General features: G+C 45.3%; 1 protein-coding gene across 1 annotated transcript in view; it reads left to right on the forward strand.

The window, feature by feature from the left end:
• Positions 1-14,776, forward strand: part of LOC147737873 (uncharacterized) — a 28,316-nt gene extending 13,540 nt beyond the window's left edge. Inside the window, exons 2-3 of the mRNA XM_086947819.1 lie at positions 1,027-1,110; positions 9,815-14,776. Coding sequence (XP_086803945.1) covers positions 10,536-12,842 — 2,307 coding nt within the window. The 5' untranslated portion in view covers positions 1,027-1,110; positions 9,815-10,535 and the 3' untranslated portion in view covers positions 12,843-14,776. The remainder of the gene's footprint in view (positions 1-1,026; positions 1,111-9,814) is intronic.
• Positions 14,777-14,980: the final 204 nt, after the last annotated feature.

Genomic DNA, 14,980 nt, shown 5'->3' on the forward strand with positions numbered 1-14,980 from the left:
AGTATAGGCAGCATGCTGAAAATGTAGTTAAACCTTGGGCTACCTCCATGTTCATAGTTTGGACTCGTCCCCACAGCGACAATTGCATTTTGATCCATTTAGTGAAATCCGTGTGCATTTGATCAATCAGTGCAGTCATATTGTCTTTGATCATCATTGGAAACTTGGTGGTAATCAATACTCATAATATTTGATCTTTGTGGCGATTTACCAAAATGGATGTTCATGGAGGGCTTCCCTCATTGTATAGACCATCAAGGGTAAGACTTCACTTATGGTTCTGTTCATTCTGTACCTGGAAAGTGCTGTACAGTCTGATATGGTGAACGTCGGTGCTGGCAGCGAACGTTCTGGAGAGGGTAAAGTAAGAAGCATGTTGTCTGCATACAGCCTAATTTTCAGGTCTCCGGCTATGATTTCAGTTTCCCAAATGTCTTCTGAGGAGCATATGCTGAATGTGAGGGGTTCTAAGGTTAACAGAAAGAGTGCCACAACCATTGGGCTTCTTTCCCTCCCTTTCCCTTCAGCTCTTCTCCACTTCTTTTCTAGTCTGCCATCTGTTTGTTCTCATCCAAATGCACACTTCACATTATGTGTTGTATGCATGCTCAGAATTTAGATTTTCCTAAGTTTAAAGATTCAGAAAGTCTCAGCATCCACGTTAAACGCAGTTATAAAAAGACTGCTCTTCCCAGAGCCCATTGGAATGCTTGTCTACAGAAAACCACACCTGGTGCACCGTCATGACACACTAGATCTCATATTTAATCCTCCCAGGCATACAACAAGTCTTCTTCTCTAAAAAGGAGCATTGAAAACAAGATTCATTGGCTTTTCTGTTTTCAGTTTCTAAATTGTGAGTTTTTTACGTGTTATTCAAACTTTTAAAACATTTTTTACTTATTTTTATGCTCTGTAAAAAATTTCAGGGCTAGTGAGTATATTTCCTTCTCTTGCTTGTCCCTTTTGTCATTTCTAATTTCCATCTATCTTCTCCTAACAATTTTTTTGAATTTGCTCTTTCAGGTCATGTTTCAGTGTTTTGCTCACCTCCAAACCTTCCCATCGATCTCTTTCCAGCAGTCTAGTCCCAGGATGTGCAGGATGGAGGTGTGTTTGCATCTCATTATCTCATAAATATTTGATTGCATTTTTTATTCTTGTAAAACATCAACAAGAGCAAACTCTTTGAGCGATACAGGTTGCAGGGAACATCAATGACATAATATATGTGGCATATGTAGAACACATCCTGGTTGGGAAGCATTGCCAGTTACATCACTTTGAGAGTAAGATCTACTAACCCCTTCCATTCTTTGGACGTACTGGTAACGTCCAAGGTTGTGGCGCTCCGGTGCCAAATGTAACCGTTACGTCCAAGGCCCACTATTTTGGAATCCCTCTGCTGCAAACAGCAGAGGAATTTCCTTTTTTTCTTGGGAGCTGGTGATGAGCTTACCCAGCTGCCGAGGCACTTTTCTTTCAGTGTACTGACGAGCAGCGTGCATGGCGTGCTGACGCCACTACAGTGAAAGTGAAATAAGCTGATAGGTTCATTTCACTTTCACTGCCTACATGCTCCTGGGGCTATCCTAGTCCACCGAGCACGTAGGCAGGCAGGAGAGGTATCATTGGAAAGGGGAGAATCTAGTGGATCTCTGCTTGGGGATCGCCACAGGATGGCTTTTTATTTAACTTAGTGGTAGGGGCTGCCCTAAATGGGCATTATACTGCCCCCAGCTGTCGAAAAATGATCAGTCTTTCTGCTCCCCTCACCCTGGGGGACAGAAAGGCCACTAGGCACCAGGAATTATAATTTTTTATTTTTTAATAATGGAGATGTGGGGGCTGCCCACAATGGGCATGTCTATGCCCACACCCCAAACACAACAGGGACAGCCCCCCTGGGAGGTAGATAAGGGTTATTACCTACGATCAGCCCCCCAGGGGAGCAGAAAGCCCACTAGATGCCAGGGATTTTTTTTCCTCTCTGAAAGAGAAGTGGGGGCTTCCCAGAATGGGCATGCTAATATCTCTATACCCCAAAACAAAAGGGACAGTCTTTCTGTCTCTCCCCGGGGCAGAAAGGGGTTATTACCACTGATCTGCCCCTCCGTGGGGGGGGGGGTGAGTCCACTAGACACCAGGGTTATAAAAAAAGGGATTGGAGCTACCCACAATGGGCAAAGCCATCCCCCATTCACAATTATAAAAATAGAAGTCTTTCTGCCCCTCCTCAGGTTCAATTGAGGGTACTAGCCCCCGATCTGCCCCCAGAGTGGCAGAAAGCCCACTAGGCCCCAGGGATTTCTTGTTTTCAATATGTGTGCCAATGACCCCACCTCCAAACAAAAAAATCGGACAGTCTTTCTGCCTGCCTTGAGGGGGCAGATGCGGGTAATTGCCCTCGATTTCTCCCCAGAGGCAGTAAGCCTATTAGACATCAGGATTTTTTTTAATAAAAGATGGCTGCGATGCAAATACCCCCTCCCCCAAAGGGACAATAGCCCCTGATCTGCTCCCTGGAGAGCAGAAAGCCCACTATGAACCAGAGAAATGTTTATGGGCTTAGACAAGGTTGGTCCCTTTTTTGTGAACACATTTTTGCTGCTTCTGCCCTCCCCCCACCACCCTCTTAGGGGCAGATCAGCAATATTTGTAGGCTAATCTGCTGAAAACCTTTAGACAGTAGCTTCTGTGTGTGTGAACTGGAGTGCGGATGATGGTCCGTTTTTACTGGCATTTGGCTGACTGTGTGTGAACCTGCATTTTGCTGGTAAAGTGTGTGGCCTGCGCTTAGGTGGCAGTGTGTGTGGACTAGTGCTTGGCTGGCAGTGTGCGTGTACTGTCGCTTGGCTATCGGTCTGCATGGCTGGACCATGTCTTGCGATTTGTATGTGGACTTTCACTTTGCTGGTGGATGTTGTGTTGCTGGCGGTACATGGATGGTTCTTGGGTGGTGATGTGCATGGATGGTGCTTGGTTGGTGGTGTGCATGGATGGCGCTTGACTGGTGGTATGCATGGATGGCGCTTGGCTGGTGGTGTGCATGGATGGTGCTTGGCTGGTGGTGTGCATGGATGGTTCTTGGCTGGTGGTGTGTATGGATGGTGCTTGGTTGGTGGTGTGCATGGATGGCGCTTGGCTGGTGGTATGCATGGATGGCGCTTGGCTGGTGGTGTGCATGGATGCTGCTTGGCTGGTGGTGTGCATGGATGGTTCTTGGCTGGTGGTGTGTATGGATGGTGCTTGGTTGGTGGTGTGCATGGATGGCGCTTGGTTGGCGGTGTGCATGGATGGTGCTTGGCTGGTGGTGTGCATGGATGGCGCTTGGCTGGTGGTGTGCATGGATGGTTCTTGGCTGGTGGTGTGCATGGATGGTGCTTGGCTGGTGGTGTGCATGGATGGCGCTTGGCTGCTGGTGTGCATGGATGGTGCTTGGCTGGTGGTGTGCATGGATGGCGCTTGGCCAGTGGTGTGCATGGATGGTGCTTGGCTGCTGGTGTGTATGGATGGTTCTTGGCTGGTGATGTGCATGGATGGTGCTTGGCTGGTGGTGTGCTTGGATGGTGCTTGGCTGGTGGTGTGCATGGATGGTGCTTGGCTGGTGGTATGCATGGATGGTGCTTGGCTGGTAGTGTGCATGGATGGTGCTTGGCTGGTGGTGTGCATGGATGGTACTTGGCTGGTGGTGTGCATGGATGGTGCTTGGCTGGTGGTATGCATGGATGGCGCTTGGCTGGTGGTGTGCATGGATGGTACTTGGCTGGTGGTATGCATGGATGGCGCTTGGCTGGTGGTGTAGGTTGTGTGAAACCTCCAGCGTTTTACTACCCAGAAGCTCCTGAAAACCTTTAATTTAGCTAAAAGTCACACTTTCCTCACATTTCTGAGTGGAAAAGTTGTGGCCTCATCGTGCCGGCACATATTTCCCACCAACCAGCGTACTCCTCGGTTTCCTGATAAAAAAATGATATCTCAATTGTATTAGGCTGACTCTGCTTTGGGCACCCACACAAGTGAGGTATCATTTTTATCGGGAGATCGAGGGGAACGCTGGATGGTTAGAAATGTGTGCCGGCGCAGTGATCTCACAAACTTGGCACACAGAAATGTGAGGAAAATGTGACCTTTTAGCTAAATTTGAGCTTTGCAGGGGATTCTGGATAAGAAAACTTTGGGAGATCCATGCAAGCCACACATCCCTGGACTCCACCAGGTGTCTAGTTTTCAGAAATATCTATGTTTTGTAGGTTTCTGTTGATGGCATGCGAGCCAGGACCAAAAACGCAGGTGCTCCCAATCAATCACAAAACAACCTATTTTTGCAAAGGAGTTTTTGGTCTCGGGCTCAGCAGCCATCTATGGAAACACCGGGTGGCGACCAGGGAGGTGTGGTTTGCATGGGTCCCCCAATGTTATCTTACCCAGAATCTCCTGCAAATCTCAAATTTAGCTAAGAAATTAAATTTTTCTCACAATTCTGTGTCGTATGTCACTGAACCTGTTGGAGTCTGTAGGAGCCCAGGATCAGTGATGAGTTCAGCTGTGGTTCAAAGCGGTAGCCAACAGCTCCCTGAGCTGGTTTGAACTGGAGTATGCATGGAGGGCACCAAATCTGTCCTTCCAGCAGACTATGAGGCGCTGGCAAGCGCCTCCACCCCTGCCTAATACATTAAATCTTGTCTGGGAGATGGAAACACCTCCCTATGACAGGAAGCCTATTGTCCTACCTTCCCCTTCTCGGGCTTGGCCCAGCAGCAGGAGGGCAAAATAGGGTCTGTTGTAGGCAGCAGGCCTAAGTTGCTTTCAAGGTCTGTAGGATCGGTCCCAGGAGCGTGGTATGCTTCCCGGAGGAGCCCTACCGTGGATGGAATCATACCTCCAACACCAAATACAGTGTTGGGGTATGATTCCAACACGTCTGATACCAAATATGCCCAGGTTCGTTCCAGCCAGTTTAGAGATAGTCTTGCTGTCTCATAATGGCTGATTTACGTACAATGCCTGGAGAATGGACTTCGGGGTTTGTATGGGTTGTTTGCTCATGCAGGGCCACCCTCACATTCGGAACCAATCACCCAGCCTTTGGGCCTGAAAGGCCTGCTAAAGGGGTGACTTATAGGTTTCAAGGGCAGGGATGTTAGATATAAGGAAACATATCTTTCGTGAGAGGTGCATGCACCAACTCACAAAGGCTACAATGGCAGGCCTGTGGTCAGAGTTTGGAGGGTCCCTCATAGTCATAGTCATACATTCTTATATAGCGCACAGTTCACCGTAAGGTCTCAAGGCGCTAGCAGCTAAAGAATGGAGGACAGGGACGGTGCATTGCGGCTAGTTGGTGGGAGGGGGGAAAAGCCAGGTTTTAAGATTTTTACGGAAACATTTATGATCGGTTATGGAAGAGATATGGACCGGTAGTTTGTTCCACCACATTGGGGCCAGATAGGAAAAGGAACGGCCCCCGTTGCGCAGAGTCCGAAAACGGGGCTGAGCAAGGAGGAATTTGGAGCTGGGCCTTAGAGATCTACCAGGGATGTACCTAAGGAGCTTGTTTTTTAGGTAGTTAGGGCCGACGTCATGCATTGTCTTATGGACCAGGCTTAGGATTTTAAAGTGACATCTCTGGCAGATTGGGAGACAAGGAAGAGTCGGTAGGTTCGAGATGGATGAGGATCTACTGGGGAGATTGAGGACAAGCCTAGCTACCAGGTTCTGAAGAATCTGAAGCTTGGAAAGCAGATTGGCATTTAGGGCAGTGAACAGGGCGTTTCCGTAGTCCAAACGGCTAACGATAAGGCACTGTACCAGTGGTTTCCTAGCCTCAATGGGGAGCCACTTAAAAATCTTACGGAGAATGCACATGATGCCGTAGCAGACCCCAAGAACCTGATCTATGTGGGGCTTCATGGACAAGGGGGCGTCTATGGTAATGCCGAGGTTTCTGACAGATGGTTTGGGAGGGGGGCCCAATCCTAATTCCGCAGGCCACCAGTCAGACGACCAGACCTCCTCAGCTCTTCCAAACAAGATGATCTCGGACTTGTTGCTGTTCAGTTGTAACTTGTTGGCGCTCATCCATTCATTTATTCGGGTCATACAACTCCTAAAGCGAAGCCGGGTGCCGACGAGATCGGAGTCACAGGTGACAAGTAACTGAGTGTCGTCGGCGTAGGACACGGTTTCAAAACCATATGATCTAATGATGGCAGCTAACGGAGTGGCAGCTCATGGGTGGCATAACACATGCTGCAGCCCATGGGGGTCCCCTGGAGTACCTAGGCCCTAGGTACCTAGTACCATATACTAGGGACTTACTAGAGTACATCAGCAGCCAATAAGGAATGTACCAAGGTGCTCACCATAGCCAATTTAGAAAGGAAGCACAGTGAGTGGGGTCCTGATTAGCAGGATCTGACGCAGACTAGTCAGAAAAACTGTATGACACCAGCAAAGAGTGGGGGAAACCATGAAAGCATATCCTACCTTCCCACCACCCCACCCATTCTCCCCACTCCTCTAGAGAGTAGCATGTGTAGTGTGTTATCCTCTGCTCGTGCACAGTGCAGGGGAGTATGCAGCCACCTCTTAGTGTCTGGCACAGAGGCCACTTTCCAAAACATTGCTTTTGTCACTTGTAAAGTACGTATCCAAGGTCTATGAACCAGTGTAAGTGTTTGCCCCCTCTTTGCTTTATTGAGAAGGCCTAGCAGGCAGGATTCAGGGGTAGTTGACAGTGTATGGTCTGTGAGTTCTGCTTTGGTGGCTGTAATCTCAAGCCATGACACCAGTAGTGGTGGGCACTCCCGCACCATATGTTAGAAGCCAGCGCCAGCCAGTTTACAGCACCAATACTCTGGTGTCGAATCAGGAAACATGCACTTGATACGGTGGCGGGAGAGTTAACTGTAATGTGTGTAGTTAAATTATGTGAATTGAATCAAGGATTCCAGGACACTTCGCTAACATGTTTTAGCGCCCGTATGCACGACTTGAGCGGTTGCGTGAGCACGGTGTTCACTCTAGCCAATGCCGTCCCCGTGTGCAGCTGATGAAAGGTTAATGGTCGGCATTTAACACACCTTCCTGTTGCCCTGTTCTTCAAGCAATCATTAAAGATTGGCTTAAGTGAGGTGCTCAGTGCCGTGTTATTGGAAGCCAGCGTCCTAGTACCCAGTTCTTTATCTCAGAATACTACTGAGCTATAAATGTTTTACTTCTGACTGATCTGGGCCTGCCCCCGCTCTATGTTTCATAGAGGAAAAGCACCTTTTTCAAAGAAAGAACACTTTGGTGACAACAAACTTTGCAGCTGCGAACGCATTTGCGAAAGTAAAGAACCTTGGTGGCATGCTGCACGCTATGGATCATTTGGCGGTGCATTTCACACTGTGAAATACTTTTATTTTGCATTATTGAGCTGTGCCTGTGGCATTTTGTGAGTATTTGAAAAGCAATGCTAAGCATGTTGTTAACTTCTCAATCCTCGGGATCAGCGTGATGTTATAACAAGGCCACCTCCAGATCTAACCAAACCCAGATTGCTGAAATAGCCGTGGGTTAAGGAAGGATCAGGTGAGGGCAAAAAGAAAGGCGGGGAAGGAAGGGAACAGCGGGGAGGGAGATCTGGAAAACACAAGACAAGGAAATGCGTTGGTACCAGATACTCTCACTCCTGTTTCAATCAGCAACCCATTAACATAAGATGTACCCATCTACCTGTAAGGAAACTAAAGGAACGGTGTAATAGAAGATACAACTCTTCACCAGCATCAGAGCCCTGGAAGGATATGAACGGTGCTACGTCCTCCCTGTAATACACAATGAATACCTTTCTTATTCTGTGCCCTTGTATAACCGTATTGCAAGAATGAAACACTATGCTATTGTACATACCCCACGACATATGAACATGACGGGACGTAGAGGAGAGTCTTGAGCAACATCCGAGGGACCCCTGGATTCAATGTATCCGAGTAAAACAAAGTTAAGCAACAATGGGTTACGTCACCCGATAGTATAAAACAGTACAGTACCTGTGTTACTCCAATCAGTATTGAATATGGTCCTGAAGGGCACTGCTTCAATTCAATATGAGATCCTGATTTCCTGTGTACGAGCCGCAAGACGCAGGCACAGCATACAGAGCAAAACTTACCACGTGCGGTAAGATTAAGTATATACGAGAATTCGTCCTCCGCACGAGCCGAAGCAAGAAGGGCAACTGCAAGAAGGAAACACTCTCATGGAGAACACTCCACACGGAACACAATTCGTCCTCCGCACGAGCCGAAGCAAGAAGGCTCACCAACGGAGGGCAACTGCGGTAGTGAGACACGCTCGTAGAGAACACTCCACACGGAACACAATTCGTCCTCCGCACGAGCCGAAGCAAGAAGGCTCACCAACGGAGGGCAATTGCGGTAACAATTCGTCTTCCGCACAAGCCGAAGCAAGAAGGCTTACCAACGGAGGGCAAGGAAATCCTTGGTAACTGCTACGGGAAGCAACTCACTCCAAGAGCTCAGAGTTCAGGTCGATAGAATCCAAAATATCCGACAAGAGGAACAGGACCGCCCCTAGATAGGCACTAAGCAGTCTGGGACATGTAGTTGTTTAGTCCGTATGACATCCAGCCGGATGACTACGTTCTGAGGCGCTCACAGAAAGCTGACACATGTGGCCCTTTGTAAAAGCTGTGTAGGGACTGTTTCATTGCCGGGCATGTGTGAGAGTCGCAGAAGGCACTTTATCTTTATCTTATGTGCAGTGTGCGCTGTTCTGGTGCATTCTCCATCTTGTGGAAAGAATGAGCGCACCTCAGGATTGTACCATTGAAGGTGGCCACAGTGGTTTGTACAGGCGATGTTGAAAAGCATGAGTAGGAGGAGAGACCTATGAAAAGTCATGGGAATTACGTGGTTGGAAAATGTTGTTCGCAGGTTTTGTGCTGGAAATGGAATGTTGAAAGCAGGTCAATGCAAGTGAGGTGCAGGTGAATAGGTTTGAGAACAGGCTCTACCTTGTGTGGCGGGCAGCAGAGGTGTAGGATGTATGGACAGAGCAGTTTGACTTAAGAGATGTTTTTAAGAGAGTGTTTCGGGTGCTGAGCATGGTCCAGGGGTGAAAGGGTGCTAACAGCCTTGGCTTTGGCGTACCATGTGTGCTCTTGCTACGCTGATGCACCACAGTTGTCAACTAGTGGGCCGCCAGTCTAGCATGCTATCTCAAGCTCTAAAGTTAGAGGTGGGACAACTAAACAACAGACCAGCCAAGCTCAATCTCCTTGTCCAGCTGGGAAACTCCCACCCCAGTGGATAACACCGACAAACTTAGAAATATATGTGAGAGAAGTAAAACCACAAAGTAAATACAATCATTAAACTGCTGCTCTACTGCATATTGTGGGTGTAGTGGATGAAGCAAAGCACCTCTGCGAGCAGCAATATTTGATTCATGGCACAACATTCTGATGTCCAACCTTCTGTCTCAAGTCTTCCTGATCCATCTCCCATCTCTTACTCAAAGAGCTGTTCTTGTTTTACAAAACCTTGACCATTTGCACTACCTAAAGCTGTAACTAGTGTATGAGTGCTATGCGAGCGCCCTTTTTTTACCAACTTACTCATGAATAATTAAGATGTGACATATTCAAAGCAACTTTTATGTAAATTTCTGTGTATGGTTAAATATGCCTTCATATGTTTCAAAAATGGTAATCAAGAGATATTTATACAATCAATAAAAAATTGTGTTTGCACATTCCGTTATGTTTCCCTTTAAGTTATTACATTTTTTTTACATCCGACAGAAAACAATCTTTGATTGTATGAAATGTTTCAAAATAAGGAAGATAACACTGTAAATCTGCAAAGACGAAGTCTGAAATATTGAGTTCCAGTATTCAGGAAAACATAAGTGCCATCAGAGCCAGCCAAACCCGAACATAAACTGAGACATCCTGAAAGAAGGGAGAAGGGACACAAGAAATTCAGTGATTCCACGAGTCTCAGCTGTGTACTTCCATGCCTCAAAACGAAGAAATAACCTCTAGAAAATGAAGACAATACTGATAAACCTCCTCTTGTGTAAACATGTCCAATAACAGCTTTGATCATGAGGTCAGTATGAGGTGGTGACAGCAGTGCTGTGCTTCCTAAAATAATACCAGGCCACCATTCTGTGCTAGAGGTGTATTGCAAACTGTTTCAGACCAATCCACAGCAACCATTGAAAAGCGCAATGGAGTGGAGTCAGACAACTGAAGGTTAAAAGAAATAGGGGTTCTGCTGTCTAAAATACAGAGCACTGTCCCAGTGTGCACCGACCAGAAGGACGTTGGATCTTTACCCGCATGCGTGCAGAACCATTATCCAGTCTAAAGACACAATCGCCCACGAAGAAGCCTTACACACGTTTTGAGATTGGGAAGTAGTTGGTGACCATTGCACTTTATTCTTTAATCGGAAAGCAAACGTGCAAAATACAATACATACAGAGAATGCAAGAATAATACAAGTGCTTTATCAGTCATGTTGGCCCTTCAGGAAGTACAGTCAATGGATGTAAACAAGTATATACCAGACCCAGAGACGCTAACCAAGAGAGAAGTCTCAGACACATGCAGTGAGAGCTTTAGTTTGTCATCAATATTAAAACACCATCAGCAAACACACACAGGGAAAAAACGATTCAAATGCCCTGAATGTGTAAAGAGCTTTATCCAGTTATTAGGCCTACAAAGACATCAACAAACACACACAGGGGAAAAACCATATCATTGCAATGAATGTGACAGTAGGTTTAGTTGCTCTTCAGCATTAAGGAATCATCAGCGAACACACACAGGGGAAAAACCATATAATTGCACTGAATGTGTGAAGAGGTTTAATCGATTATCACACCTAAAACAGCATCTGCGAATACACACTGGGGAAAAACCATTCCAGTGCAGTGAATGTGAAAGAAGTTTTAGTGATTCATCAACATTAAGGAAACATCTGCGAACACACACAGGGGAAAAGCCATTCCAGTGCAGTGAATGTGGAAGTAGTTTTAGTCAATCTTCAAAATTAAGGATTCATCAGCGAACACACACAGGGGAAAAGCTATTCCAGTGCAGTGAATGTGGAAGTAGTTTTAGTGATTTGTCAACATTAAGAAAACATCAGCGAACACATACAGGGGAAAAACCATTCAAGTGCAGTGAATGTTTAAAGAGCTTTAGTCAATTATCACACCTAAAACAGCATCAGCGAATACACACAGGAGAAAAAACATATAATTGCACTGAATGTGTGAAGAGGTTTAATCGATTATCACACCTAAAACAGCATCTGCGAATACACACTGGGGAAAAACCATTCCAGTGCAGTGAATGTGAAAGAAGTTTTAGTGATTCATCAACATTAAGGAAACATCTGCGAACACACACAGGGGAAAAACCATTCAATTGCAATGAATGTGAAAGTAGTTTTAGTCAATCTTCAACATTAAGGAAACATCAGCGGTCACACACAGGGGAAAAGCTATTCCAGTGCAGTGAATGTGGAAGTAGTTTTAGTGATTTGTCAACATTAAGAAAACATCAGCGAACACATACAGGGGAAAAACCATTTAAGTGCAGTGAATGTGTGAAGAGCTTCTCTCAATCATCACACCTAAAACAGCATCAGAAAACACACACCGGGGAAAAACCACACCAGTGCAGTGAATGTGAGAAGAGGTTTATTCTATTATCAGACCTAAAAAGGCATCAGAGAACACACACTGGGGAAAAACCATTCAATTGCAATGAATGTGGGAAGAGCTTTATATATTTATCAAGCCTAAAACAGCATCAGAGAACACACACAGGGGAAAAACCATTCAAGTGCAGTGAATGTGGAAGAAGGTTTCGTGATTTGGCAACATTAAGGAATCATCAGCGAACACACACAGGGGAAAAACCATTCAAGTGCAGTGAATGTGAAAGTAGCTTTAGTCGATATTCAACATTAAGGATTCATCAGCGAACACACACAGGGGAAAAACAATTCCAGTGCAGTGAATGTGGAAGTAGTTTTAGTGAATCTTCAACATTAAGGAAACATCAGCGAACACACACAGGGGAAAAACAATTCCAGTGCAGTGAATGTGGAAGTAGTTTTAGTCAATCTTCAACATTAAGGAAACATCAGCGAACACACACAGGGGAAAAACAATTCCAGTGCAGTGAATGTGGAAGTAGTTTTAGTCAATCTTCAACATTAAGGAAACATCAGCGAACACACACAGGGGAAAAACCATTTAAGTGCAGTGAATGTGTGAAGAGCTTTTGTCAATCATCACACCTAAAACTGCATCAGAAAACACACACCGGGGAAAAACCATACCAGTGCAGTGAATGCGAGAAGAGGTTTATTCAATTATCAGACCTAAAAAGGTATCAGAGAACACACACTGGGGAAAACCCATTCAAGTGCAGTGAATGTGGGAAGAGCTTTATATATTTATCAAGCCTAAAACGGCATCAGAGAACACACACAGGGGGAAAACCATTCCAGTGCAGTGAATGTGAAAGTAGTTTTAGTGAATCTTCAACATTAAGGATTCATCAGCGAACACACACAGGGGAAAAACCATTTAAGTGCAGTGAATGTGTGAAGAGCTTTTGTCAATCATCACACCTAAAACAGCATCAGAAAACACACACCGGGGAAAAACCATACCAGTGCAGTGAATGTATGAAGAGGTTTGTTCGATTATCAGACATAAAACAGCATCAGAGAACGCATACAGGGGAAAATCATTCAAGTTCAGTGAATCTGGAAGTAGTTTTAGTGAATGTTCAACATTAAGGATTCATCAGCAAACGCACACCTGGGAAAAACCATTCAAGTGCAATGAATGTCTGAAGAGCTTTTGTATGTAGAAGTAGTTTTAGTGAATCATCAATATTAAGAACATATCAGCGAATACACACTGGAAAACCATTCAAGTGCAAGGAATGTGACAATGGATATATATACATATATATATATCAGGTCTAAAACAGCATCAGAAAACACGCACAGGAATCCTTCAAGTGCAGTGAATGTTGATGTAGGTTTTATGAATATTCAATATTAAGTACTGATCAGCGAACACACACAGGAAAAGCCATGTCATTGAAGTAAATGTGTGAAGATCTTTTGTCAACTCTCAGAGCTACAAAGATGTCAGCCTCTCTTCAGAAGAGTGCAGGATCAATAATGAAGGTCACAGAGCTACAACTGTGTGACAGCTCGGCCGAGCACACTTCAGAAGAGTGCAGGATCAATAATAAAGGTCACAGAGCTACAACTATGTGATAGCCAGGCCGCGTACTTCACTTCAGAAGAGTGCAGGATCAGTAACGAAGGTCACAGAGCTGCAGCTGTAAGACAGCCAGGCTGAGCACACTCCAGAAGAGTGCAGGATCAACACTGAAGGTCGCAGAGCTGCAGCTGTGTGATAGCTAGGCTGAGTACTTCACTTCAGAAGAGTGCAGGATCAATAATAAAGGTCACAGGGCTGCAGCTGTGTGATAGTCAGGCCGAGCACACTCCAGAAGAGTGCAGGATCAACACTGAAGGTCGCAGAGCTGCAGCTGTGTGATAGCTAGGCTGAGTACTTCACTTCAGAAGAGTGCAGCATCAATAATGAAGGTCACAGAGCTGCAGCTGAGTGTTAGCCAGGCCGAGCACACTTCAGAAGAGTGCAGGAACAATAACGAAGGTCACAGAGCTGCAGCTGTGAGATAGTCAGGCCCAGCACACTCCAGGAGAGTGCAGGATCAATAATAAAGGTCACAGAGCTGCAGCTGTGGGATCACCAGGCCGAACACACTTCATAAGAGTGCAGGATCAATAATGAAGTTCTCAGAGCTGCAGCTGTGTGATAGCCAGGCCGAGCACACTTCAGAAGAGTGCAGGATCAATAATGAAGGTCACAGAGCTGCAGCCGTGTGATAGCCAGGCTGAGAACACTTCAGAAGAGTGCAGGATCAATAATGAAGGTCTGAGATCTGCAGCTGTGTTATATCCAGGCCGAGCACACGGTGTCTGTTCAGCAAATACAGATTATCAATGAAAGTCTCCAACCTGCATGCTGTGTGATAGACAGGGTGAGCGCTTCTCTTCAGGAGAGTGAGGAATCATTTATAAAAGTCACTGAGCCGCATGTTGTGTGATAATTAGGCAAAATCACCATTTTACATTCTTGGACGAAGATTTTTTGATGGCTAATGGAGCCGAATTTTGACATGATTGTTCCACAAAAGAAATGAAAAAAAAGATTGATTGTATAAAAAATAATATTAAGGTAGAACCAATCACTGTGCTATAAAATGTACACAATAATGACTAAGTTTTACATATTAAAAAGAAAGGCACGTTTTTAAGATATGTAATAGAATAAAAAATTATTTGGATTTTGACATTTTACTGCTGATTGTAAAGAAATTATATTGAGCCCCAAACTCAAGATAATTTGTGCTGCCAGCAGGGAGTCTAGCAGAGGTGGCAACAGATGGGGGTTCTATCTCGACAGTGTGACTGCTGTCGGCAGGTGGTCTGGCAGAGGTGGCATTAGAAGGAGGTCCTGTCTCGACAGTGTGACTGCTGTCAGCAGGTGGTCTGGCAGAGCTGACATTAGAAGGAGGTCCTATCTCGAAAGTGTGACTGTCCTCAGCAGAGAGTCTGGCACAGGTGACATTAGAAGGAGGTCCTGTCTTGACAGTGTGATTGCTGTCAGAAGGTGTCTAAAATGAACAAAAGAGATGCACATGCCGCTATTGACTTAGCCTAAACTATTTTTTCAAAACATATGAACTAAAACACCATGTTTCGTGTGTATTATCACTTCTTTTATTTGTTTTATATTTTATTTATATATTTCCTTTATTTTGGTATCTTAGTTTGCCAAATTCACATTTTTAAGACCTTATGTACACAAAGAAATACATTCATATTTACAT

The sequence above is a fragment of the Lissotriton vulgaris genome, chromosome 1_1 (assembly GCF_964263255.1).
Source record: "Lissotriton vulgaris chromosome 1_1, aLisVul1.2, whole genome shotgun sequence".
NCBI lineage: Eukaryota > Metazoa > Chordata > Amphibia > Caudata > Salamandridae > Lissotriton > Lissotriton vulgaris.